Here is a 27,548-nt window from a genome sequence, read left to right as displayed (position 1 = left end):
TAGAGTTGATTCCGATAAATGAAAGGAAAGAGCTTGATGACATACATCAAGCTCCCACTTTCCGATCAAGCTCCGTGCAACTGGGGATGTAGAAGCTCTTAGGGACCCCTATCAGAAAACTGCGAATGAAATGGTTGACGTTAGAAAACATTCAGGATAGGTTTTGACCACCATTTGAGCACCCGTATTTTCAATTTTGAGAAACCATTCATACTTTGAAATTATTACGGATATACTGGATATTTAGATGAAGCCCGCAGTGAAAATTGTGAGAACAACTAACGAAAAATGTGTTCAAGTTTGGTACTTCTTTGCTCCCAATTTTTTGTATCGACTGATACAGTCCTGTAATTTTTATTTCACCTTCACTATAGAATGTTTTCACTGAGAGATAATCTAAGTCAGAATGATCAAATGGTGTCAAATGGAAGGAACGAAGTGCTCTATTAACATGAACGTTAACACATGTTGGTCTAACTTTGGTTTAATCAACAATAGAAAATGAAAGGTACAATTCAATACATGCTCATATAAATAAAAGATACTATTTCAATTATGATGACTCCAACTAAACGAAGAAAAGAAAAGGTAAAATCACCACATTTATAATGGCCTAACACGAACTAAACAACAAAGGATTTTAACGCGCCTGCAAGCACGAACACAAATCTTTTACAGAACCATTACCAATTTCGAAACCAAAACATGACATAAACATAACACTTTAATCAAACATCCCCTTTCCATTCAGGTTCCATTGTACTAAATCATAATTTCATTTCGAGAGCAGTCACGTGACCACAGTTAACTATTAAAAATATCTCACAGTTCGTTTTTAGCAGCTATTTTTTGATATCCTGAGTTTGGGCTCGAACACTGGCACTGTGCTGGAGGCAGGGAGACTTTGTGAAAATAGATTCGTGTTCACCGACAATCATCAAAACTTAGCAACATTACCTACAATGTTTTCGATATCTATCGAACAAAAATAAAACACAAAAATAAAAAACATTCCAAAAATTTATACAAAACCACATGATTCCTACCATACATGTAAGAGTGACATAACTTTCATTCTGTGCGAGACACTATTTTTGGATGAATCTGCATCCTTTGTGGCAATAAAACGTGAAAATTTCATGACTTTACCCCTAAAAAAATACACTATGTTCTTTGTTACTAGAATTAATACCAATATAATCACTGAATATTTTTATTCAGGAAGGTCCGAGTTGAAAATATGTGACTTTTATCTTCAGAACACAATGTTGCCAGGTTTATTTGTTTGTCAGGGGTCCAATTGTAACAATTGAAATGATCTCCCTGTCTCCCGTTCTTTGGGAATTTTTTGGTAGGTTTGAAAAACTAGCTAGAACTCTTTGGTTAGTAGGGCCTTGACGCATCTTTGGCCCTTTTCAGTTGAACTTTAAGTCTTTTTGTACCTATCTGAAAGCCGTTCATAGCGGCAATAGCGCTTTGAGCTGAGTTCGCATTATCAAATGACACGAAACCAAAGCACTTGGACAGGTTAGTATGCTTATCTATAAACACTTTGGCGGATATCACAGAGCCGAATGGTAAAAAAGTTGACGCCAAGTCCGTGTCAGTGAATTCCTGTGGTAGGTGATAGATGAAAAGGTTGGCGCCCTCTGGACCTGTAAAAAGAATATAATTAGTGATTTTTATAATTGATTACTAATCACTAGCAATTATAATTCAAAGACTCTTCGTCACCAACGAAGAATAATTCGTATTTCGTGATAAATCTATAATTTCAGTATGTCATACTGATAAGGTCCAACTTCTTAGTGAATTCAATAAAAGAAATTTTTCATCATATAAGTATCATCTAATGAAATATTATAAATTTTTATTATTATTGATATCAAGTCAATAAAAAAGTTCCTCAGCTGAAAGAATTATTGTTCAATAGTAAGTTAGTATGAGAGATAATTGTTAAATTGTGAATTAAAAAAAAATCAATGAGTACTAAACGATAAAAATGTGTGTTCCTGAACACTATGTTTAAAATATTTGAGCTATGAGATTTGAAAGAGACTTTAATGAAATCTAATGCAAGAAATTGATTCCAGTTTTTATAGTAACAGATAGTTTACGTATAATTCTAAATGATTCACAAATAGAAAGAGAATAGACTAGTAAGGAATTGGATGGAAAGTAGAAGGAAATAGCATATTTACTGGTTATTCAATACTACGTACAGAAGGATTGAAGAAAGAAGGCTTCGTTGCAGCATTTCCAATAAAACGACTTGATACGGTACAATTTAAACCAATGCTGAAGAATCAGAAATTAACAAAGTTCCAGAACAGATACAAAAACACAATTTTCCGACAATTCGAAAAAACAATCCATGAAAGTGCAGAGGGACTGTAATTAACAATCGAAGGAGTGTGTAAAATCAAAGGGACAATTAATTGGGGTGATTTGGAATAAGGTAGACACCTTATTGTTGTTGAAATTTTAATTGTTTTTTTAATTTTTGAAATTCTTCGTCATTAACAAGTGATTGAGAAGTATCCCTTCATTGTGTGTTTTCAGTTTTTGTTTTCGGCTCGGCAATCCATACGTCGCAATGTTACCGTCAATTCGCTCCCCCGACCAAATGATCATTAGTTGTGTTATGTATCAAAGTCAAGAAAATTCATCGAGTACATATGAAATACATACATACATACAATGTATGTTATCACATTTTACCTACGAAAGACGTGTATTGATGATTTCGTAGTTTTGAGTTGAAGTTCGGCTTAGTTCCTGCACCAATTGTTATAAAACTTGCACAATTTTGATAATTGGTCTTTAAGGTACGAAATCGTATATTTTCTTTCTTGATATTCACTAGGAAGTCAATAATAAACAATGTCTATTTGCGGACATTGTAATGAGAATTTCGATCGTCGAAAATCGCCGAGCATCATAAATATGCTCTGGCATGTGCGGAAAAACTTATCAGGCCAAATGTGTGGGAATTCCCTCGGATAGTCTGCAATGTTTGAAAACACCCGGGTTCTGTTGGTATTGCCCTTGTTGTTATAAAGTACGTAATAGGTATGAGGAATATATTGAAGGATCATTTGATTCCAAGCTGAACCAAATGCTTGATGGATTTAATGACAGGTTCAATGAGTTTTTACTTAAGATTACTAGTAGGGCTGATGAGGCATTTTCGAAAATTTGTTCTACACCTCATTCTACAGAACCTTCTAGTTATTCGAGTGCCGTAGGTCCAAATCAATGGTTTTTGTCAAACCCAGTCCAGCTAATTCCATAACGAAGAGCGACATAATGAAGAACATAAATCCAGTGGAGTTAAATCTGAAGGTTTCACGGGTCAAAATCAAGGATGGTGGTCTTTTTATCAGCTGTGAGGTTTCTAGGGTGCTAACAACATTAAGAAGATTGTTCGTGAGAAACTTTCACCCGAGTATCGAGTGCCTGATGTGAATAAATTTCTTCCTAAAATAAAAATTGTTGGTCTTGACGAAAATTATAAAGCCGAGGATATTGTAATGTTTTTAAGAGGTCAAAAGAATGTCATTTCTGAAATATCTCATCTGAGAGTTTTGAAACTTGTGCCACTCAGAAGAATTCCGAGGTCTTTCAGGCGGTGATTGAGATGGATGCCTATACTCATACTATGGTTAAAAAGCGGGGAAAACTTTTTGTGAATTTTGACGTTTGTGCCGTTTATGATACAACTGAATTGATGATTTGTTACAATTGTAGTGGCTTTAATCATGGTCAATCAAAATGTTCTAACACCACGACCTGCCCAAAATGTGCCGGTGATCATTCCTTGAACAATTGTACAAGCATTGTTCTAAAATGTATAAATTGTTTTAATGCCAATTTGGAGAATTTCGATCATGCTGTCTGGGATACCAGAAATAGTCCTATTCCCTTAAAAAAGTTCAACAGTCTGAAATCTTCTTTTTCTGATAAATAACAATCAATATCCGATGAGGTTTCTGATGATTTTCCTGCGTCTCAGTCAGGTGACGCATATTTTTATTATCAAAATGTTAGAGGCTTAAAGTCGAAATTGCATACTATTTATGATGGCATATCTCAGTATGACTATGATATTATACACTGCGCTAAAAAATTAACGCACATTATGGAAATCTCAAATGTATTCTACAACTGAAGGTGTTCTCAATGATAATTATTTTTATCAGAATAAAAAAAGATGATATTATCAGATTTTGAATTTATTTGCTCCATTCTAAAATCAGTTGTTCCTGATCAATTCTAGTGATCAATAGTTTTTTTTTCGTTTGATTTTCTGCACTCGATCGCTATGCAACGCGAAATACGCAATTTGACCCAAGAGGAATGTGCCCAAGCGGTAGTTTTGCGAGAAGAAGGGTGGACATACACAAGAATTGCAGAAAGGTTTGGAGTTTCCCATACAAGTGTGTCCAGAATGTTGCAGCGATTCAGGGAGACAGGTATGAATGTCCGAAGACCAGGACAGGGTAGACCACGGGTAATAACTGCCATTCAAGAACGTTACTTGAGAGTTTCTTCGTTGAGAGAACGGTTTGCAACTGCTCGCCTCCTTCAAATTGAACTTGAGCAAACTTATGAGGTGCAAATTAGCACTCAGACAATAAGAAATCGCCTCAGAGAATATGATTTAAGGCCTCGTGTCGCGGCAAGAGGCCCAGCTCTTACCCCAGCCCATCGAAGGGCGCGTTTGGATTTTGCGAGAGAGCATATCCATTGGGAAGAGGCCGATTGGGAAAGAGTTCTCTTCACAGATGAGTCTAGATTCTGCCTCTACCATTGTGATCGACGTTCCCTTGTATACAGACGTCCACATGAAAGATATGCTCAGTGCAATTTCCTGAATACTACTGGTTTCGGGGGAGGATCGATTATATGGTATGGGGTGGAATATCTTTGACTGCTCGCACAGACCTAGTGGTCGTTGATAATGGAGCTATGAATGCTGATAAGTACCTATATAAGGAACATTCTTGAAGAGCATGTAGTGCCATTTGCCCCATACATTGGTGAAAATTTCATTTTTATGGACGATAATGCCAGACCCCATCGTGCGCTCATTGTTCAGGAGTACCTTGAAGAGGTTGAAGTCTCTCGAATGGAATGGCCAGCAAGAAGTCCAGATCTCAATCCGATTGAGCAGGTTTGGGGCAACCTCAATAGAAGGCTGAGAAGTTCAGAAAATCATCCAGCTACTCTTAATGACTTAGGAATCCAACTAGGAGAAATCTGGGAAGGATTAGATCACTTATCAGCATTTCAGTATTTTTAAAATTGTTCATTTCTCTTCTTTCACATAAGATTCGGTGAAATCCTGAATTTTTCTTCCATTCAATGTGTCTTGTTTCGTTCAAAACCTTCCCGAGAGAATATAAAAAATAAGTTATGAAGTCAATCTAGAGTTAACTTTCATTAAAATGGAGATTTTCAGAATGTGCGTTAATTTTTTTCCGCAGTGTATGTTTAACTGAGGCTTGGCTCTCTCCTGATATTTCAGACTCAGAAGTCTGTAGTGATCATTCTATTTTGTGTAGAAAGGATCGTAGCTTTGGCCTCACGTCCGCTGCGAGGGGTGGCGGTGTTCCTATTGCTGTGCGCTCAGATTTAGTGGTCACCTTTCTTGTTCTCAACTGTATTACCGATGTCTTCTATAACATTGATATTGCTGGTTTAAAGGTGGCTGGGCGGGGTTCTTGTTCTTGTTTTTATATTTTCACCATTAAGATACCTTTCTGTTCGAGACTTATACAATATGAGGGACTTTTCGAGGCTATTTCGGATCTGCCATATCTGCTTCTCGACGATTGCGATGTCATTATTCTTTGGGATTTCAATATTCCAGAATATTTGGATTTTCAGTTATCTTCTTCCCATGTTGTTGGCAGGATAGTGGTACTCCAGGGACTATTGGACTACATGGACGTCAAGTCAATAATATTGTTAACGAAAACGGTAGGCTTTTGGATCGTATCTGTAGTCGACGTGATATGATAGTGAGGAGGTCTGATTTCTATCTCGTGCCGGTCATAGATTAACTTAACATATAGAAGGATCACTCTGACAAGTGGCGCCACCTATTGTTATGGTACACTAATCACAAAAAATTATTCTAAATTTGATCGTTAGGTGTCACTGCATTTTGAGCTTTCGATCGTTATCACTCGTGAATGACATCTCGGTCATTCGGCGATCTCCGCTGAATATTCAAACGACTAATCAAGATATCTATAGACCGACAGTCTTAAATGTATTTTTGATTATCTATCAATCTACAAATTGACATAATTTTCTAATAAATTTTCAATAGGCGAAACGAAATGTCTGCAAGATTGAAGTCGTGCTGTGTTGTTGGGTGCAAAAATCGTGATGCAAGAAGGTAATTATGCGATATTACATTGAATTCGAAAGATCTTGAAACCTTTATTGAACAAGTTCATAGGATGTTCGCTACTTCCCCAAAGTACAATTAAACATCGCCCTACAATACTCTGAAGGAGGCAGGATTTTCTCACTGAGGTTTCTTCTCTGAGCTCTTGTATCATACGCCGAATTGTATGGTACCTCATTACATCAACCTCTACTGAAACTTTTTCATGTCATACATATGCTTTATTGTTTGATATTCAAAAATGTATTGCTGATATTCAATAGAATATGCGTATGTTATGTATAAATATTGAATTGTTTTTGTGATTAGGAATTATGGTAGTTTATGAGAAATGTTTTTGTGTAATGAATAAGTTTTGTAATTTCAATTATAAAATGAATTCGTGTTTCAAGAACAATGCAATAAATTTTTCAATTATGAACTGATTTTTTTTTCGATTCTTCGGATCAGAGAAAAATCCAGATAAAGATTCGTATTATTCGTTATCTCACTGCAATTTCTCAATGAGCAATTTATTCGAATCTTTCTCTGACTTTCACTCAGAAATTTTCAAGTATATTCTGCCTTGATCATTACAAGAAAATTGAAAATGTTACAGGTTCCTTTTTTATTTGGTTTCGTCGAAAATTAGTACATGTACCGTAAAAACAGATGACGTTGAAGTTTGTTTTTCGAGTGGTCCATCTATTCTCTGTTCATTTAATCTATGGTGCCGGTTGATTTACATTATCCTCCTTAGGAGTTTTGCATGACCTGGTCAACGGCTCATCCTGAGAATAATTCAATGAGGGGGGTCTCCAAGAGTTTCAATTTCGGGAGAGCTAACCTTTCATAGCTCTATGATTGCCTGCTGAGCACTAACTGGGATTTCTTGAGTGAGCATGTTGATGTTGAATTGGCACGTGCTGCATTTCATGATCATCTTAGTGGTATTCTTGAGGATTGTGTTCCTTAAACATCTGGTAGGAGGTCCCGATACAAACCTTGGCTTACTGGGAATATTATTATTAAGCTAAGGGTCGAGGATGATTATCGTCGTGCCTATAGGAGAACTGGTGATGTGTCATTTCTGGTGATGTTTGAGGAGCTTCGCAGAGAACTAAAGAGTGCGATCTCTATTGCTCGAGTCAGTTTCTGTCGAGAGTCTGAGAGGGATTTATCGAGGGATCCATCAAAATTTTGGGCTTATTTGAATAAAATTCGTGGAGGTTCCTCTGTTCCGCGGTCAATGAATTTTAATGGTTCCGTTTTATCGTCTTCTCAGGACATCGCCAATGCCTTTGCAACTTCCTTTGAGGCTGCTTTCGTGAGCTACTCGGGACTACAACAAAACCATGAAAGCCAGGACTGTCTTGAACAGGTTCTTCCTATTCCTGATATAAGCGAGGATTGTGTGTTGGGTTGTTTGAGGGAGTGTAAGGGTAGCATGACTGCTGGCCCAGATGATGTTCCATCTTTTTTTGTTGAGGGACTACGCCATCATTTTCGCTAAGGCTGTCACTTTCTGAGTTGTGCTTTCCAAGCATTTGGAAGGAGGGCAGGGTTTGCTCTGTTTTCAAGAAGGGCTGCAGAGAAGACATTGAAAATTATAGACCTATCGTTATTTTGAGCAATTTCAGTAAAGTTTTCGAAAAAGTTTTATATGATATAATTTATGCACATAAAAAATGTCGAATTAATGATAGTCAGCACGGTTTCATTAAAGGTCGGTCTACTGTAACGAACTTGGCTTGTTTTAGCCAGTATGTCTCTGCTGCATTAGATGAGTCAGCACAGGTCGATGTTATATACACCGATTTCTCCAAGGCGTTTGACAGGCTGGACCATGGAGTCATTTTGAAAAAGTTGTCTTCGTTTGGCTTAACAAAGGATTTCATCTTTTTTCTAGAGTCCTATCTTGCAGATAGAAAACTTTTCAATGTCTTGGAGCGAGGTCATTCAAGTTCTCCGCGTCGTCTGGTGTTCCGCAAGGTTCCATTTTGTGTCCTTTGTTGTTTATGTTATTCATGAATGATTGGAATTCATTTCTGCTGTGTATGTTCCTATTATATGTTGATGATTGTAAGTTGTTTCGCCGTATTGTTTCGGTCCAGGATTGCTGGAATCTTCAGGGTGACATAGATAGACTGATTGATTGGTGTAGGAGAAACCGGCTTTCTTTCAATATAAAAAATGCAACGTGATTTCCTTCGGCCGCGGAAGATCTAAGGTTCAGTTTCTGTATAAAATTGAAGGTAGTTACATATATTGTTGAAGCTGAAAAAACCTCCTACAAAACATAATTCAACCAGCGAGAGAAAGGTCGATTTGTCTAAGTTAGTGAAGTTTTTTATGTAGTTCCAATTCTTTTTTGTAACTTCAATCACCAATTGTGGGAGAGAACATATAATTTTATGCCTATTCATGTTCAAATACTACTTTCTGACCTTGTTCCTGTGTGATCATTAAAATAAGTGTTATGTTGTTTGTTTTATGTAGAGACTCATTTTTTCAAAAAAACAATATATTTCAGCCTTGATAAGGCGGCGAATACATATGAGCGGCCGCGGTCACGATCACGATCACGATCGAGAAGCGTCCCATGCAAGTGTATTATCAAAGAGGAACAAGAGATTTCACTCGTCCAATTTAGTTCCTGAGTCTGTGTAAATGGTGGGGAGACCTTCAAATCATTCTACACTCCAAACTAACGCTCATTGGTTTCAAGTTCGGGGTGCTCCAATCACATCGCAGATATATTGAATAGTCCAATCAGCTTGAAGAATGAAATCGGCTCTCGTTTTGACGTTAATGTCAAGTCAATTGTCAATCGTATTCTGTAATTTGTTTGATATTTTTGTGAAGTATACAAAAGCTTTTGATGAATTCAGTTTTTGTTAATTCTAATTATCCATTCGAATAGATTCTTGTTTGGAGCAACCGATATTCCATCTTCATGGTTAAATAACACGTAGTCATTCTGAAGTGAAGTGGTATGCCTTTTAAGGCCTGATTTTCCAATAATTGTGTTTTACTATAATGAGTATCAAATTCATAATTATTATTAAAAGTAATCGTGATGTTAATTGCAAAATCATATAACATGCTGGGCACTATAATGTATTTTATAAAGAGATGTCAAGAATGAAACTCCAAAATAAAATTGGGTTTTAGTTAAGGTAAAATGGTTTGACACTTTTGAAAGAACTGCTTATATTGGATATATTTTTATTCCGATTATACTAATAATGTTCATTTATTTCGGCTAGTTATACTTTGATAATGTTCATATATTTGTACCGATTATATTTTAATACTGTTTCCTTTTCATAATAAAGCAAATACACCTTTTCAATGAAGCGTTGCATCTTTTCGAGAAAATTCAATACAAATTAAGTAACATTATATTATGTATTTAGATTATTGAAAACTTTTTCCATCCCCAAATTACTTTTACAACCGCTGCATAGCCAACGGTCAGGAGCACTAGTCAGCCGAACACATTCAGTATATCACCAATGCATTTCATAATATTGTAGCATATTATTAAAGGTTGGTCATTATTTCTTTTCTTTCTCTACTTATTGTACTCCAATTCAACCGTGCAGAGGCGTAGTGAGATGGGGGCAAGGGGGGGCATCATGCACCGGGCGCTACTCACAAAGGGGCGCCAAATGGTTCACAAAACTAAACAATTGCTGGATAATTTCAAAATTGGAAGGGTATTGTGCCCCGGGCGCGAGTTAAGCTCGCTACGCCACTGCAACCGTGCAGACCTTTTGTGAAATACTAGAATATTTTAAAGCAAATACACCACAGTGTAACCTAGATAAAAAGCCTGCTTTAAAGTATTGGTAGGTTGATGAGCTCTTGAAGGTTTTCATTTGCTGATTTGTTTAAGAACTGGTTATTGAAACAAGAGCAACTACAATATCTCCATATTCCACAAGTGGAAACTTATCGGGACTGTAACTTATATCTCTTTCTTGAATTATGTAAGCATAAAAACCCCCAATATTTTTTATCCTTTAGGCATCATTAATAAACTAGAATACCCCAGGTGACCATATCTCATAACAGTTATGAAGCAGAAATGTATCCCGCGCTCCTTGTTTTATAACAGATATATCACACTAAGAGTACAAATACAGAACGCTTATGTAGCAGCTATGCTCCTATGTCCGCCTCAAACGAGGAACACATCTCCTTTCTGAAAGGAGCATAAATAGTTCAAACATGGACCATGCAAATATTTGTTTCATGGGAGATCTATATATATTACCTTCATGTGTTATGTTTATTATGTTTCACTTGTTATTAAAAACGCTTTCAACAAAAAGATGAAAAATTATCGAAATCAATATAAACTGTTGCAATAATAATGAACTCGAATATTGATTTTTTAAAGAGTGTGTGTTGATCAATCATTTTTGAAAATAAAATTCAAAAGCATCTCACATCAGTTCGGTGAGGTATGTGAACGAATGAACTAATGTTCAAAAACAATATATTTTCATAAATTTCAGATTACAAAATTAGTGCACGCGTTAATAGAACTAGAAATGATACATTACATCATGCAAACTGCTGGGTTCATGATTATTGTTCTCCAAGAAAGATTAGAACATGTCTTTCTGGTCTTTGCACTTTCCTGCATTCCATAAAAAGAATAATCAACAGTTCATTAATCTTTTGGCTTAGGTCAAAAAGTTTTTAGAAGAATTGTGTCCATGTTATGCGTTATGAAAATGATAAGAATACTATATGCATATTTCATATCTTTCTGGAGAAAATTTTCAATATACGTATATGATTTATTCATTTATTTCTACATATGAGGTACATGCAACACGTGAGAAAATAACCTATATCGAAATTTACATCAAACAGGACATTATTTATTCAAATAAAATTTTTATATGCTAGATATAATAAAACCATAGCCTATTTTGTTTTATAGGACTGCTATGAAAATACGAGAAGAGATTTATTGACCTACAGTTCGATATCCATACCACTTTCTTTTCAGTTATTCACCATTTCACTGGAAAATCACTATGACACACAAATAACTTATCAAACGTTTAATATCTGCACTTCACTTTCAGTAATCCACTATTCAACTGACAAAACGTCTAAATGATAATAAATAAATATCGAAACGACAGCAGTATCAATAGCATTTCTCACAATCCTCCATATTTGTTTACGCTTTACAGCGCCCTCGACGGTAGTTAAAACGCTTATGGTGTCATGCTCTGTCGATGATCTCAAAATGATACATGGTAAATAAAGAGCAATGTTACAAATATGTTACGTGGATATCATGGAGCGGGTACATGAAATTTACAAAATGTGGATATAATTTAAATACAGCACAGGTACATCCTAAATATCGTATCAGACACGTAATGGTTACAGAAAATTAACACATAACAAAGTTCCCAATTCGATCTCCCGAGAAAACATAACAGATATGTTACTGGTCACCTGGGACCACTCTTCCGTAGCTGGTAACAACCAAAATATTCTTTGAAATCACTTGTAACAACACGGAATGACGTTTGCTTGTACTTTTTGAGGTTATAAGGATCCATTTGCTTGTTCGTTTGAGAAAAAAACCGTTTCAATCAATTCACTATGTGAATATTTCTACAAGGTAATTCGAAATACTTCTGACTTATTTTTAATAAAATAATCAAATATTGGTTAGGTGTACTAGGTTATATTAGAAAAATTCAAATTTGACATTTGTTCTTTCTAACTCCGCCCATTTCGAGATGCGAGCTGCTCAAGGTCAACGAAACTCGCTTGGTCAAAATAGTGGAGTGGTACATCTTGTTAATCTTTGGTGTTATTCCGCACATAATAATATCACGATCTGTTCAGCGATATAGCGGCGTTTAGTCGCGATGTCTCACGATCGTGATCGTGATCGCGGCCGCGGCCGCTCATATGTGTTCACCGCTTAAAGTAAAGGTCCGATGTGTGACCAAAACGTCGGTTTCATGACATCAAATTAGGAATATAAATAAACATAGTCCAAATACCTGATAATTTTTTTTAATATTGAAGGTAGTGTATTGGACATGGTGGCTGAATGCAGAGATCTGGGAGTCTTATTTGATCAGGGGTTAACGTTTGTACCCCATGTGAATGCAGTTGTTTCGGAGGGACTTAAGACTCTCGGTTTCATACTTAGAAATTCCAGGTACCTGTTCGAGACTCGATCTATTTTTCTTTTTTTTTACGGCGCTTGTGAGGTCCCAGCTAGAATATGGATGTATAGTATGGAATCCTGGTTATAGGGTTCGTGTTGATAATTTGGAGAAAATACAGGGCCATTTCTGAAGTACGTGAGTTTTAAATTTAATGGCATCTATCCGATTCGTGGTATACCAATTGAGAATTTATTGAATAGATTTCATGTAAACTCACTTGAAGGACGTCGGATTTATTTAGGAATTCATTTCCTACTTAATATTTTAATTTTCAAAATTTATTGCCTCTACTTGCTGGCTTCCGTAGATTTTCACGTCCCGAGGTTGCCTGTCCGAAATATAACAACGTTTTATCTTCCGTTTCCACGAACTAACGTGCTTCGGTTTTCGCCAATGTTCAGAATATGCCATGATTTTTGCAATTTTCAACATGTTCTAGATATTTTTAACAGTTTTCAATTAGATGTTAGAAGAGCTGTGTTAGGATCATAATTTTTTGTGAGAAACTGTCTTGTCATTTATCTATTGTATATCTTATTTTCTTGATTTATTATGAAATTTTTTGTGTTATTTGTAATATTGTTTTCTCCCAATCTGTTATTGGTTTAGGCTATAGATAAATAAAAAAATGCACCCTACAAGCACATATTGATATATTGATTTATTGATTAACCCTCTAATGCCCAAGTTTTTTTTTCCTTTTTTATAATTATTTCCGTATAGTTTCAAATAAGCTTATGTAATCTACATCTTTTTTTCGCAAATAGTTAACTGATTTACATTAACACCTGTTCTCACAAAATGAACCTATACTGAAGGCGGACATGGGCAGAATAATTTTGTTTCCACTTATATGCAACCAGTCTCAAGGCGGACTTGGGTATTAGAGGGTTAACGCCGAAACATCGGTCTAGTATCCATAGTGTTTCATTAAAATCTTTTATCGTTGACATTGAATTGAAATCATACCTTTTTTCAGTATTGCCTTCAGTTTCTGACAGGATGTGCAGATATTGCCACCTACTCACCTTCAATTTGTTTGCCAGCGGCCGCAATAGCAGCAGCATTGAGAGTGGCGTTGGCGAACAAAGATCCGTAAGCAGTCAGGTCAGGTGCCGTAAGTCCTGGTTGTAATCCCGCACCTGTTGCACCCAGAGTTCTATCTATTCCCGCACTTTTCCCTAATAGTCCCATACAAAGAGGAGTAGTTGGTTGAGACATAGCCGCTAATGTCACTAAATTTGCACCAATCGGCCCCAGAAGATTTTCTGTACCTGCTAGTAACTGCTGTTGCTGTTGTAGCAACGTAGCACCCCCCATCGAATGAATCAGCTGTAAAGTGGCTGCATCCCCTGCTAGTACAGGACTGAAAGGTTGAGTGGGTGCTGTCAGTGCTGGAGCACCAAGGGCGTTCCAAACATTGGCTTGCAGTTGTTGTTGACGTTTTAACTCCTTCTCCTTCTGGGTATCAGCGAATTTGACAACTAGTGGAGCTGAGCATCCTTCCATCGTCTGGGATTGATGTAAGGCTTTTATGGCACTTAGAGCTGACTGTTTACTGGCGAAAGTAACGAAGGCACAACCGCGGGACGTACCCACTGGGTCTCTCAGCACAGTGCACTCTTCAATAACTCCGTAGCCGCTAAATAACGCGCGAACGTCGTTCTCACAAAACTTCTTGCTCAGCATGCCCACGAAGAGCTTCCTTTCTGAAATAAGAAATATTTCTTATGAATGTAATTGTACAGTTATGGTCTCTCTGAATTGAATAAATACAGATAAGCTCACAAAACAACATATCAACATTCACTTTAAAATTGATTCAGCACAGTTATTTCGATATAACTTAAGATTATAACTATTTTTGTAAATGTAGGTATAATCTATACAGATTGTTTCATCTTCAACGTAGGTACAACCGTAAATATTCTCTCATCATCAATTCAAATCATATTTCATTTTCTACAATGAATCAAGAAGATAAGGCTTTCATACATCGTGGATCAATGAAGTGTAGAAAGATAATGTTTTTCAATACAGTAAGTGTACAGGTCAACGCTTTCCTGGAAAGCGTCTAGTGGCTTCAATAGATGTCCATTTTATTGTTAAAATTTTTAGGAGAGGCCTTTATAAGCGTTATAGGAGAGTGAAGTTATCAGATATGAAAGGCAGCAAACCCCTTTCTTATGGCAATATTGTAATAATAATATTATTATAAGATAATAATATCAATAAAACAATTAGCGTTGATCTCATTATATTTGATAGTATGTGACCTGGTATCACCCCCGATTATTCCACCGTATTCAAACGAATTAATTTCAGTTCGAAAGATTATAAGGAATTCCACGTTTGACAAATATTCATCATATTATGAGATTCAGATATAAGAAAGCCCTTGGGGCAGGTTGCATAAATCGGTATACCTAAAATTTATGAAGCCATCAGTAATGTTTCATTTGATAACTTTCGTCACCTCAAATATAATGAGGAAATCCCATTTCACTTCTTCTTGAGGTGAAAGTTGTGTGGCTCTCTCAAGGTCGAAACAGACTCTATGGTCTTGTCTTCCGTACCCGGAATGATGGTGATTGGCTAGCTCGATTCAGATTGTAATATTTGTTGTTATTTACAATGAGATTCATTATGCCTCCGATTATTCATTTTTTTTTAGCTACTCTGTAAAGAAAGAGGGTTCATTTCGAAGAAAATGTTTTTTCAAGCTGTACAGGGTGTCCCAAATTCGATGCTCAGTGATAGCATCTCAAGAAAACTTCTTCAAGGATTCCCGATCTCTTTTTGTGAAATAATAAGATATCAAAATGCAGATTATAGATATATTAATTCAATTTTGAGTTATAGGGCGTTTCTGAAAATTGACAGTTTCAAATAATTCGCTATATCGTGGTTATATTATGGTTTATTCTCGAAAAATTCCAAAACCTCCTCTTTGGTAGTTATGTCAGTTAATTTTGTTTTGTTTTATGTTATACACATAACGGATCATAGTATGCCAGTTGTGACAATTTCTAATACAGTCGTGAAAATTCAATTTGCGAATTTTTTATAAATTTTTACGATTCAGTCATTCTGATTTGTCCATGGGAGATGATTTCCCTAATTTAGGGTCCTGTAGCGGTGTTCGTACATCTGAAGCTCCGGAATATCATCGCTTGGATGGCCGAACCTGGTTTCATAAACAATGACCCATAAATGTTGTATTTTGGATTTAAATATTGAAGGTATTTCGAAGGGCAAAAGTGATTATGTTTCAAAATTCGCTGGAGAGGATGGTGCACAGGTGATTCTTCTCCAAGAGACCCATATGGCCACAGAAGAAAACCTCCACGAAAGGGGACTTCTGAAAGCTTATGTATTAATTGATTTATTGCTTAGTTCTATTTACGGTTCAGATTCTCATTTTGGAAAATCCTCAGTTTTATGTGTTGAGTTGATTAAAAAAGGTGAGGTTGACCATAGATTAACTTAAAAATATCTGTTCATTCAATATATGAGGTTGACGGACGTTTTTTCATATCCTTCAAATTTTGTGACTTCTGTGTGATTAACATTTATAAGCCTCTTAATAATTCCTGGCACAGAAATTTCAATATAAATGATTCTCACTCAAAAATTTAGTGCGGTGATTTCAATGGCCATCATGTTATGTGGGGCTATAATGTTAGTGATATAATAATAATAATAAGTTCTTTATTCACCCAACAAGAATATCCCAATAAAAGGTAATATAATTTATATAGCGAATTGTTGCACATGTATATACCTGAAATAATATAACAAAATATATTCCAAATTCAACTAAAAACATTTATACCCAGTTTTTCAGCACTTTTAGATATGCAGTAAACCGGTGACTTCCCAAACGTTCATATTAGGTGTTGGCAAATGAAAAATAGACACTCTTCTTGCAGATAACCTCGGTACACTTCAACTTATCTTGGACAACAGATAAGACGAGTTGATTTTCCCAGTCCAGAGCGCAAATCTGGCGCGCTGTACTTCGTGTCTCTCTGGTAACGACGATATCTTCATGTCATGCATAATGCTATATAAATCATCTCAACGCTCAGAATACCTTCCAGTTTTTTTGAAAAATATATAGATTTAAAAAATTTCCAATGGATTCGTTCCAATGGGGTGAGAGGGCACTGATAATGGGAAACCAAATTGAAGAAGCATATTATATTTTACTCATTGCAAGAGCGAAATATGAACCTCTGAGAACTGAAAGATCACGGAACTCCCTTGTGCTTCAGAATATAAATCTGAAAGTTCTGCCAACCGATACACACAACTCCTCTATATGAGGAACAAAGCTGAAGGTGGAATCAAAAAACTCTAAGGTCACAAATTCGGTTCTTACCGCCAATGAATTGCTGTGAAATGTGGTGATCATGATTCATAAGGACGGTCGATCTCGTTCAGAACTATAGACCTATCAGTATTCTCTCGGCTATACCGAAGTTACTTGAGTCCTTAGTTTACAAGACAATAATGCATCACGTGAAACACTTGATTATTGAAAATCAGCATGGCTTCGTGAAGGATAGAAATCTCGAAACCAATTTAGTCCATTTCCTCGAAATTCTACATGATGGTATCGAAGCACATAATCAAACAGATGTAATATATACGGACTTCAAAAAAGCTTTCGATAAAGTTAATCACACTGTACTTTTTCGACGACTTGCGGAGGTGGGAATATGTGGTAGCCTCTTGAGGTGGGTGAGGTCGTATGTGTTGCGGAGATCACAGTATGTGTGTGTCGGGGGACAGAAATCAGGAAACTACACCAGTACATCAGGCGTACCTCAGGGTTCGCACTTGGGGCCCCTACTTTTTATAATTTATATCAATAATATATCTTCCTGTTTTCGTTCTGCAGGATTTCTGATTTATGCAGACGACCTCAAAATATTCCTGAGGATAAGATCTATTGAGGATGCTGCTTTGCTCCAGGAGGACTTGGATAGGTTCTGCCAATACTGTAGAGATAACTTTCTCTTCCTCAGCCTGAATAAATGTCAGGTAATTTCGTTCACGAGGAATACAAATGTCCTGTTAAATACATATTCAATGAATCAAATCAATTTGCCAAGGGTCGACAGTATTAGGGATTTAGGAGTAATTTTGGATACCAAGTTGAACTTTATCCATCATATCAATAATGTTATATCATCTTCGAACAAACTGCTTGGATTCACCCTTCGACATGGTAAATTGTTCAGGACTAACAAGAGCTTACTCATTTTATACAACTCCTTTGTTTTGAGTAAATTGAATTTTGCCTCTCCGACCTGGAATCCCCACTATCAGTGTCACATAAAACGATTAGAAAGCATACAACACAAATTTCTCAAACACTTGTCATACAGGAATAATTTGGTTATAACAGATCATGATTACACTCAAGCTCAATCAAGGTTCAATATTCTAAGTTTGGAAAACTGCAGAAAAATGAATGACATGAGTTTTCTATACAAGGTTCTGAACGGCATCTTTTTGGCCCCCTCAATACTACAGTTGATATCCATCAAAGTACCCGAGAGAAGATTAAGATCAAGGGAGACGTTTGCTATTTCTTTCCGTCGCTTGAATGTTACGCAGAATTCACCAGTATGTAGATTTTTGACCACATTTAACAATGAGTTTGGAGACACTGATCCGTTTTGTACGTCTCTCTCCCAGTTCAAGGGAGTTCTCAGGCGAAAGTTATCATCCGGTGTTATAACATAGATTGTAATATTGATTACATAAAAAAAACTGTTAATTTGCACTTTGGTTATATTAGAATTATATATAAGAATTTATACTTAAATTGTATGATTATTTTTTTTAAATAATTTGTGAGTACTATTTTTGGGTTTCAATGGAGAAATGAGTTACCCATAGTGGGTCAAGTTTTCCGCGGAGAGGGCTACTTCGCGGCCCGGCGCTGAAGGTCAAAAGGGGAATTAATTCAGATCGAGGTGTCGAGAAAGGTGTGTAAGAAGTTTACCGTGTAGTACACTTGGAATTACGACCAGTTTGAATGTGTAAGGCAAGTCACTTCTAGCATTTTTATTCCTTCCGTAGTGCATACCTGGGGTAATATTTTCGCTATTTCCTGCCTTCATTAGTCCGTTTAACCAGATGAAAATACCGACCTGACCTTTGAACTTGATCTAATCATTTTAGGCTGTGTGGATTGCCGATTTCCGCGACCGTTGGACCGCCGTTGGGACCCAGGAGGACATGGGGCCCTACCGCATTTTCTTGATATTTTGCCGACCGATCAAAATACAGGTTGACAGCTTTTTCCGACCTGCTGTCTGACAGGCAGCCATTTTGAGGGTCACCGAGTGAAAGAGAGACAGGATGCACTGCAATTGAACTGGAACCAGTCACCGTACCGATTTCCGCCGACAGGGGGAGTGACTCGCCAGGCTTTCAAAATTCAATCGTATTTACTGTTTATTTTAACCTTATTTTCCTGGAGTGACCGTATTTAATTGACCGTAATTTTATCGACCGCCTCACGCCGACCAGTGCGTCAGTTGACATCCATATTTATTTTTACCTGTACTGTTGGAAAGCAGAGACTTGGAAGACGCTACCACCATAGTCTTCACCGTTACCCTTCTCCACTGATAATTTCAAGTCTACGCCGACTCTCTATTTTGTTTGGAGATTCTGTGACAGACGTGGGGTTCACTGATTGTCCCACTGGACAAAGGTAAGGAGCGGCCAGTTTGCGAAAAAGTCTATCATATAAGCTTCACACATGCCGGATTAAAACCAAAACCCGAGAGCTTATCCAGGAAGATACTATGATCGACACTGTCAAACGCACGAGATAAATCCGTATATATCACGTCCACCTGTCCACCATCATATAAACACTTCACAATGTACTATGGAATTGCGACCAGGTTAGTCACAGTAGATCTTCCCCCAACAAATCTGTGGTGTCGATGTGACAAATGGGAATTAACGTTGAAATTAATACTTCCATACAACACCGCGAAGTTAGACAAAAAAGAAATGGGTCTGTAATTTTTGATTTGCGATTTATGTCCCTTTTTAAAAATGGGGATCACTCGTGCTCACTTCTGTATGGTGGATGTTCTGAGACTCAGGTTTTTAATGAGATGAAGGGGCTTAGCGAAGGCTGAACTGTAATCTAATTACAGTAATTAATATTATTGAATATTAATATTGAATTTGGACATGATCAAACGGACCCCCTTCTCGGAAAGTGGCGGCACTGAAACCAACAGAAGCTGACCGACCGAAGTCGCCCTCAAGATCGCAAACATCCCCCGCATCAGAAAAATGATACGCAAACATCAAACATATTAATATCATCCTCAGGATTTTCACAGAGGACCTCACCACTGTGTATCACACCCGGAATTCTAGTGGATTCTTGTCTCTGATGAATGAATTTCCAGAATTCAGCTGGATCTGATCTTATATTGTCCTGAACAGTCGAAACGTAATCTCTATATGCGGAAGATATATCGCATTTCACAATTGAACGTAAATATTACAATTCCTCATTGTATTTGACATCATGAGCCAACAGCCACTTAGATCGATTCAAATTTTTCTCTGATAGCTCTGAAAGTTTCCATTTTAGGTACCTACCTATAGGGTATATTTGGATAACTCTTTCTCGTTTGCTACTTCCAATGGACTGAAATAATAATAAATATAGATTGTAATTTAAAACTCTTTCCATAAACGTTGAGCAATAGCCTGAATTACGAACTGAGTCAGTTAAACAGTAGAAATTACCACGCCAGAAGTAATATTAGGAAAATTTAATAATTTTCAGTTATTCCCGAATTTCACCGTACTTTTGGTACATACCACTATGGAAATTTTTGCAGCATATGAAGAATTGAATCGCCGCTATTTTTATCGAAAAACGTTGAAAAACCGTTTTCAGGCACTTAAGTTCAACTCTCCTTTGTTCATAAAAAACCAATCAAATTGGAAACAAAAAGAGACGGGGTCACAAAAAGACGTTTCAAATAAAAAAAATCAAGGCTTCACGTAAAAAATTCCTGATGTAGCTTAATTTTATACGGGTGATATTTTTCTGCCTTCAAAATGCGTAAAGCAGTCTTCTGAGGAATGTTATTATGTTCCGCTAACTGTCGTGAAGAACTGTGAGGATTTTTTCTTCAATTTCCACGAAGACATTCAGTTTTGCGTTTTCAGAGGTTCTGGGTCGTCCGGCATTTGGAATATGTCTAACATGTCCAAACTCCGTGAATTTGCTGTCAATTTTACTGACCGTTGACCATGTGATTGGTCTTTCTGGATATTTGGCGTTAAAAATATCACAAACCTCCTGTTTAGTACGGACTCTATCGTCCCACCCAATCATCATTTAAATTTCAATTCTCTGTGTTTCAATTAACTGAGGCATTTCTTTTCCGATTTTTAAAACAATGAAGTCGAATTTGAGCAACGATTGAATGCAACTTGAATGATTTGAAATTTTCTGGAAGTAAGACATTCATCGTATGATATGTTTTTTCAGCCATGAGCATGAAAAACAATTTTATTACTTCGAATTTCAAATCTCTACATGGTTGTACCTGTTTACACATTAATAACATTGATGAAGTTGCGTTGTCACAAATCTTTCTTTGAATTGAAATATTTTATTGCAAAGTTTCAACTTCAGTAGAAACGTACTAATAACATATATATTATACCTACTTAAGATCATAACTGAAGCGCAGTGTTTCACACATTCTAATTTTCCACGTGAGGGGATTGAAAGTTGTGCATGAACAAATCTGTAATGGTAGACTTTCATTCGGTGACAAATTTCATCAGGCACCGTCATCTCAAAGTAAATGAGCCATGACAAAGTGCAAATACTGAAAACTCCTTTGAACTAAGCAATTTTTCAAAAAACAATTTTTTTATTGAAAATTTCTGCACGCCTGTAAAGAAGATATAAAGATCTTGCCACTTTCCCTATTCAAAAAATTTAGAGGGTTGATGGGGATGGCACAGGGTGCAACAAAAATCCTTCACCCAGCCGCTATTTTTATCGAAATAAGTTGAAAAACCGACCTCTTTGAACTAACAAACTTAAAAAAAAATTCTCTTAAAAATTTCTGCACGCCTGTTAAGAAGATACGAAGACCTTGCCAAAAAAGTACCACTTTCCCTATTCAAAAAATTTAGAGGGTTGATGGGGATGGCAAAGGGTACAACAAAAATCCTTCAAAAATGCATAAAAATTTGGTGAGAGTGAAACAAAAATATTAAATGAATCAACGTTTCTTTGCAGTCTCTGTTTCTGTGTGTTGACAATTAATGTCAAACAAAAACCACAACTCAGAAAATTTTCTAAAAAATAGATTTTTCGTCTGATGAAGGAGTCTGATATAGACTCCGAAACGTTACAGAATTATAATTTCAACGTTATTCATTTTGAGTTCATTGTCAGGCAACAATTTTTTCTAGTTAATTTGCTCCTGACAAATTAGTGCAAGAATTTACGCAGGAGCAAATCGTTGATTTCATTTTTAATTGATTTTGTTTCAGAGATTGGGAGTGAAAACCCTAAAAAGTTTATGAAGAGATGCGGAATCCTCCCAGAATAAATTTCAATCGATATCCAAAAATTGACCTGTTTCAGGATTTTGTTGCCAAATATTTTTCTTCTGAGAAAATGAATTTGTTCCATAATTTTGAAGCACACTGTATATCAGTATAATTGGACAGTGACTAATTGTTATTCAAAGTTCGTATTCAGCTAGCCGTTGGCGTCCTCCACGTGACCATTCGGTCAGCAGTTTCCTTAGTTTTCCAATAAGGGCCTAACAAGTTCGTGCCTTCCGTTAAGCACCCATGGGACTATAAAACTTAGATGTGCAAAACTTTTTGACATCTGACAAGTAGGACGAATTCTGACTAACTAATTCTCGAACCGCTTAATTCATGCTATATAACTGAATTTTTACTAGGATTCTTCTTCCATTGGTATCATATAGTTCATTGCGCAAATTATGGCGACTTTTTCAACCACGAATATACAGGGCGAGTGAAAAGTTACGCACAGAATCCAAATCCTTGGTATGTTTACTATATTGTTGAAAAATACTCGAACAGATGAATTACGCAATATTTTATATATAATTGAAGTAGTGGAGTTGTTTTCAGTGCCAACCCTTCTCCTTGCTTGTTGTGTAACAAATGCATGAAACTTTTTTCAATAATTTCGTCATTCATGGATGTTTAAATAAATTCTTTCTTCATTGAAGGAATTAATGGAATTAATGAATTCGAATTTTTACGTTTTTGATGACATTTCGATGTCTGAATTACATTTCAGAAGTGCTTGATGTTTTAAATTGGGCATAGAACGTAATACATAATACATTTATTTATGTAGAAAAGATTTTTTTCAAATTAATCATCAATAACTACTCTACAAAAAAGGGATGTCTTGGATGACACTACAAAAACATCAATCACTCCAAATGTGTTGTCATTGACCTCAAGGAGTAACTGAAATCCTGAAACACACATTACCATTATTCAGTCATAAATTTCATTTGAATGATATGCTGACGTATATCTACTGATCGATATATTTATCCCAAATTCAGTTCAAAATTTGTTGATAAACTGAATAATTGTAAATGGGCGTCATTTTTCAATACTTGATCTAGACATGTATGTATTTTTTATCTACCTCTCGGTTTCTGCATGAAAAATAGAAGATACTTCAGATGTTAAATTTACACTTAGGAAGTTTTCTATATTTTCAGCATAACTCTTTATTCTTTCCAATATTTGTCAATCAGACTATTTGTACCTATAAAGTGGTGCTCAATGTTATTGAAATTTATTTTGGATTAAAATATTGTACATCGGTTACTCAAACAAACGATAGGATCTGAAATAGAGCTCGATATACAGGGTATAAAAATGGCTTGTCACATACTTCAACCCTAAATTTGCAGAAGGTTCGTCATTCCAAATGGAACACAGTATATATTATTATCAATCCATAAATAACGCAAACGAAGGCTATACACATTTCGTCAAGTATTCTTTATGGACAAATTCACTTGTTTTCTTCGAAGCTTTTTTTTCGAAAAATAGCAAGTGTTTTTAAATTTATTCACTATAATTAAAATGAACGAATCTTTTGAAGGGTACACCATACACTAAATAATACCCATGGGACTACACACTCTATGGATTCGGTGAAAATCGGTTTTGGATAGTTTTCAATAATCAGTCGTTTGACGTAAACGCCGCTACAGCATTGCTGGTAAGTACAAATTTACTAATAATATACCAAAGATTATCAACTTTTTGATCAAACGATGCTACTTTCATACGGATTGTCGATCAGTGGACGCACACAAACATGCAGTTTTCGGTAGTCCATTCGCTATGATAAGTAAAAATACATAGGCAACCGATTGCTGGCAGTGTATACTACAGGGTGTATCAATTAGTTCTCCCATATTTGAAAGAGCTGGTAAATAAATACGAAATGAGACATTTGAAGAATTATTCTTTATTCTGAAAGCTTGTGTATTCTAGTTTTTTTTCACTTAGGATTTGAAAATAACGTCTTTCGCGGAAGTTTTCCATGACTCATACTGGCATCAAATTCGATGATTTCTTCCAGAATTGCCTCACTCAACTCTTCAAGGGTCCCAGGGCGATGTTTGCAGACCCTAGCTTTGAGGTAACCCCCACACGAAGAAGTCACATGGACTCAAATCCGGCGAGCGAGGGGGGCACGCAATGTCCTGCCTTAAGGAGATCACTTGACCGGGGAACATGTCCTGCAGGCTCCCAATAGAACGATGGGCTGTATGGGCCGCAGTCCCATCTTGTTGGAACCAGATGTCCTCTATGTAGTTCTCTTTTCCGAATTCCTCAATCTTTGTACGCAATAATTCCTCCAACATGCTGCAGTATAGTTGGGACGCCACGGTGGCCGTAACATCAAAGAAGTAAGTGCCTATGATCCCAATGGCGGACACGGCGCACCAATCCGTAGTCTTTAGTCTATGAAATGGTCTCTGATGGGGCTCACGGGGGTTTTCGGATGACCAGTAGCGGCAGTTTTGCTTATTAACGCACCCCGAAACGTGGAAATGTGCTTCATCGCTTGTCCATAAAACAGCAATGGGTGGCACTGCCTCGAGAATCACGTTGCAACAATTCCGTCGTCTACCCCAGTCAGCCGGAAAAAATTCCGGTACCACAGCAATCTTAATACTTGAGCCACCGCATGTTTCCTTGCAGAGCGCCTTGCGGACATTTCGTTGAACCTACACGTTCAAAACCTGAAGCTGATGATATGGTCCTGAAGTTGTGAACCCAACTCGAACTGATCTGTGAAGTGCACATCATACCTTGCAAGGAACGCCCTCTGAGTGGCTATTATGTATTGACAGATATAGGGCCCTCTTCGGGCCCGGCTAGACTTTTTAAGCATATGAGAAAATATTTATATTATTCATGCTTATAACAAAATTGGAAATATGCAATCGGCTGTATCGGAAAAACATCTACCTAGGGGAGGCTTTTCGGCATTTGGTTCCACTGACAGCGTACTTCACGCGTATATTCATAATTCTTATAAGCTGGTACGGCGAAAATTCAGCTGACCCACTGGGAATATCCGAGCTGTCAAAAGAACTAACGAAGACTGAGTTCCGCTGGTTCCCGCTTCTAGAGCGGTCGATCGATTTCAAGCAGAGCAAATTAACAGTTGCGAAACTTATGTAGATTGAATTTTGAGAACTAATTTCAGTTAGATTTATCTGGCAAAAAATAACTCTCACCTCCATGCTGGTTCTTGTGTGACGATTAAATATATTCTGTAAGCTATTTTCGAAGAGAATTAATTTCAGAAAAAATATCACTTGTGTCCCAGGAACAATGAAAATAAATATGGATATAGATTCAGAACATCAAAATAGGACGAAAAGGTCTCATGGAGGCATATCCTGAAACACCTCGTTGAAGTGTTTCGTTACTCCAAAGATGACTACATGATTATGGATTTAGTTTTTATTTTTTCAAAATTCGACAGTGATGGAGAAATTATAATTTGCAGAGGTATATCTAAACATCTAAAACTCATTTCCAACTCATCCTCCTTAGCACTACAAATAAAATCGTCTTTTCAGAGCAAAATTTTTTTATTCAAAGCCTCTATCTATGGGAGATGAGTAAAGAAATGAGTTCTAGGTGTTCTGTATTTGAAAAATACCTCTGCAAAATTTCATTCGTTTATCTCTCTCCATAATCAAATCTTTTAAGCAACGTAACCGGAGCTTGTCCGGCCATACTCATTTGGAACTTTTCTTCTTATTAAAGGGTTCTGAACCTACCTATATCCAAATTTATTTCCAGTATTCTTGGGACACCCTTTATAATAGAATTAATAGACTGACATCACCTGAATCTATTGCTGCTATTCGAAATTTTAGTCTACTCTGTTGAAATGACCACGAGATGCCACTACTTGATACTGAATTGATGTGGCCGATACTTCATAAAATCTTTTATCGAATTAAAAACAGAATGATATGATTTTTACTGATATGAGTTATTAAACCCCGATGAGTGTTTCGTTCTCACAGTGATGTTCTGAGCAGGTCCAATAAGACGAAAATCAAGCATCTATAATTCTTTGATGGGATGTTTTTTCAGTCGCCGAAACCGATGACTAGTTGGTTAGTCCGATTCAGAACAGAACATTTTTTGATAAATTATAACAAAGTTACCAATTCGAAGTTCCATCTGATTTTCTGACGAAATAAAGAAAAAATTTGCGGAGGAGCAAGGCAATAATTTCAATTTTTAATGGATTTTGTTTCAGAGGCTGGGAGTGAAAACCCTAAAGAATTTCAGAAGATGCAGTGTCCTCCCAGATCTAATTTCAATCGATATTTATTATTATAAATAATAGCCCACAACTTTATATGTCTGACTTTCTTTAAAAACCACATAAAACGAAAAGAATGTGAATTTAATAAAATTCTGACAAATTTTAATATATCCTGCACGTTATGAAATCGAATTAATGCATTTTTCATTAGCACTAACGTTAATTCAACGAAAAATTCAGTAGTGGGAAAGTTATAAATCATCATAAAAAAGAACTGGAAGTAATAGCATCAATTATATCATACACTTCCGATTTTCGAAATACTGCAATATACTCCTTTGTAAATCTTTGTGTTATTGCTTCGACATCGCAGAAGTTTCGAAACGAACGTGTTTTAATAATAGCCAAACAATGGAGGTTTCAAGGTTTTCCAGCATACTGAATAGTGTATTACGTTGGGAATTCATCATTGTATGTACGATACGTACATCCATATGTCCCACTTCACTTGAAAAGGTTATCACCCTTGGAGAAATATGAGCGAAAACTGATGATACGTATGCATAATGACGTCCAAAAGTCTAGAGTTCAGTATGAACGACCGTAAGGTAAATTATTACACATTGAACGAATTTGTGATGATACCTAGTTGAGTTCAAAAACATTATGATTGGCTTATTTCTGAGCTAGTTCCGATAGCTTTCAACATTTTATGACACGCAATCATTTTTTTGACATCACTCAGAAAGTCTCTTCAACTTTGTCAATATTGTTCTGGAGTATTCGAATATTTTGTTGAAATATAGAAATATGACCAGTCGAAACCTCAAAGGTGCATCCAGAAAATGCGCTCTCATTAATTTTTCATTGTTGATGAAAATGTGCCTCCTGAAATATTTAGAATTCAATGAAAACTAGATAATTTTCTTTAATTGATGTTGCCGGTTCTCTATAAAAATTTCCATTCGAACTAAACACTCAATCACTAGATTTTTACTGGGAGAAGTTGTTCAATCTTCTTTGAGTT

General features: G+C 36.4%; 1 protein-coding gene across 6 annotated transcripts in view; it reads right to left on the bottom strand.

Moving 5' to 3' along the window:
- Window positions 1-468: 468 nt before the first annotated feature.
- The window catches only part of LOC123314392 (CUGBP Elav-like family member 1), a 746,764-nt gene continuing 719,684 nt past the window's right edge, over window positions 469-27,548 (bottom strand). For 5 of the 6 annotated variants that reach the window (XM_044899671.1, XM_044899672.1, XM_044899670.1 and 2 more), the window contains 2 exons: window positions 13,650-14,330; window positions 469-1,655 (listed from right to left, as the gene is read on the bottom strand). In XM_044899671.1, the coding sequence (XP_044755606.1) occupies window positions 1,384-1,655; window positions 13,650-14,330 (953 nt within the window). In that variant the 3' untranslated portion in view covers window positions 469-1,383. Of the gene's footprint in view, window positions 1,656-13,590; window positions 14,331-27,548 lie in introns of all 6 variants that reach the window. The other variant, XR_006537805.1, reaches the window with a different exon arrangement.

Source organism: Coccinella septempunctata, chromosome 5 (genome assembly GCF_907165205.1).
Source record: "Coccinella septempunctata chromosome 5, icCocSept1.1, whole genome shotgun sequence".
Taxonomy (NCBI): domain Eukaryota; kingdom Metazoa; phylum Arthropoda; class Insecta; order Coleoptera; family Coccinellidae; genus Coccinella; species Coccinella septempunctata.
Note: the sequence above shows the minus strand (reverse complement) of the source record. Positions and strands in the feature narration are given on the sequence as shown.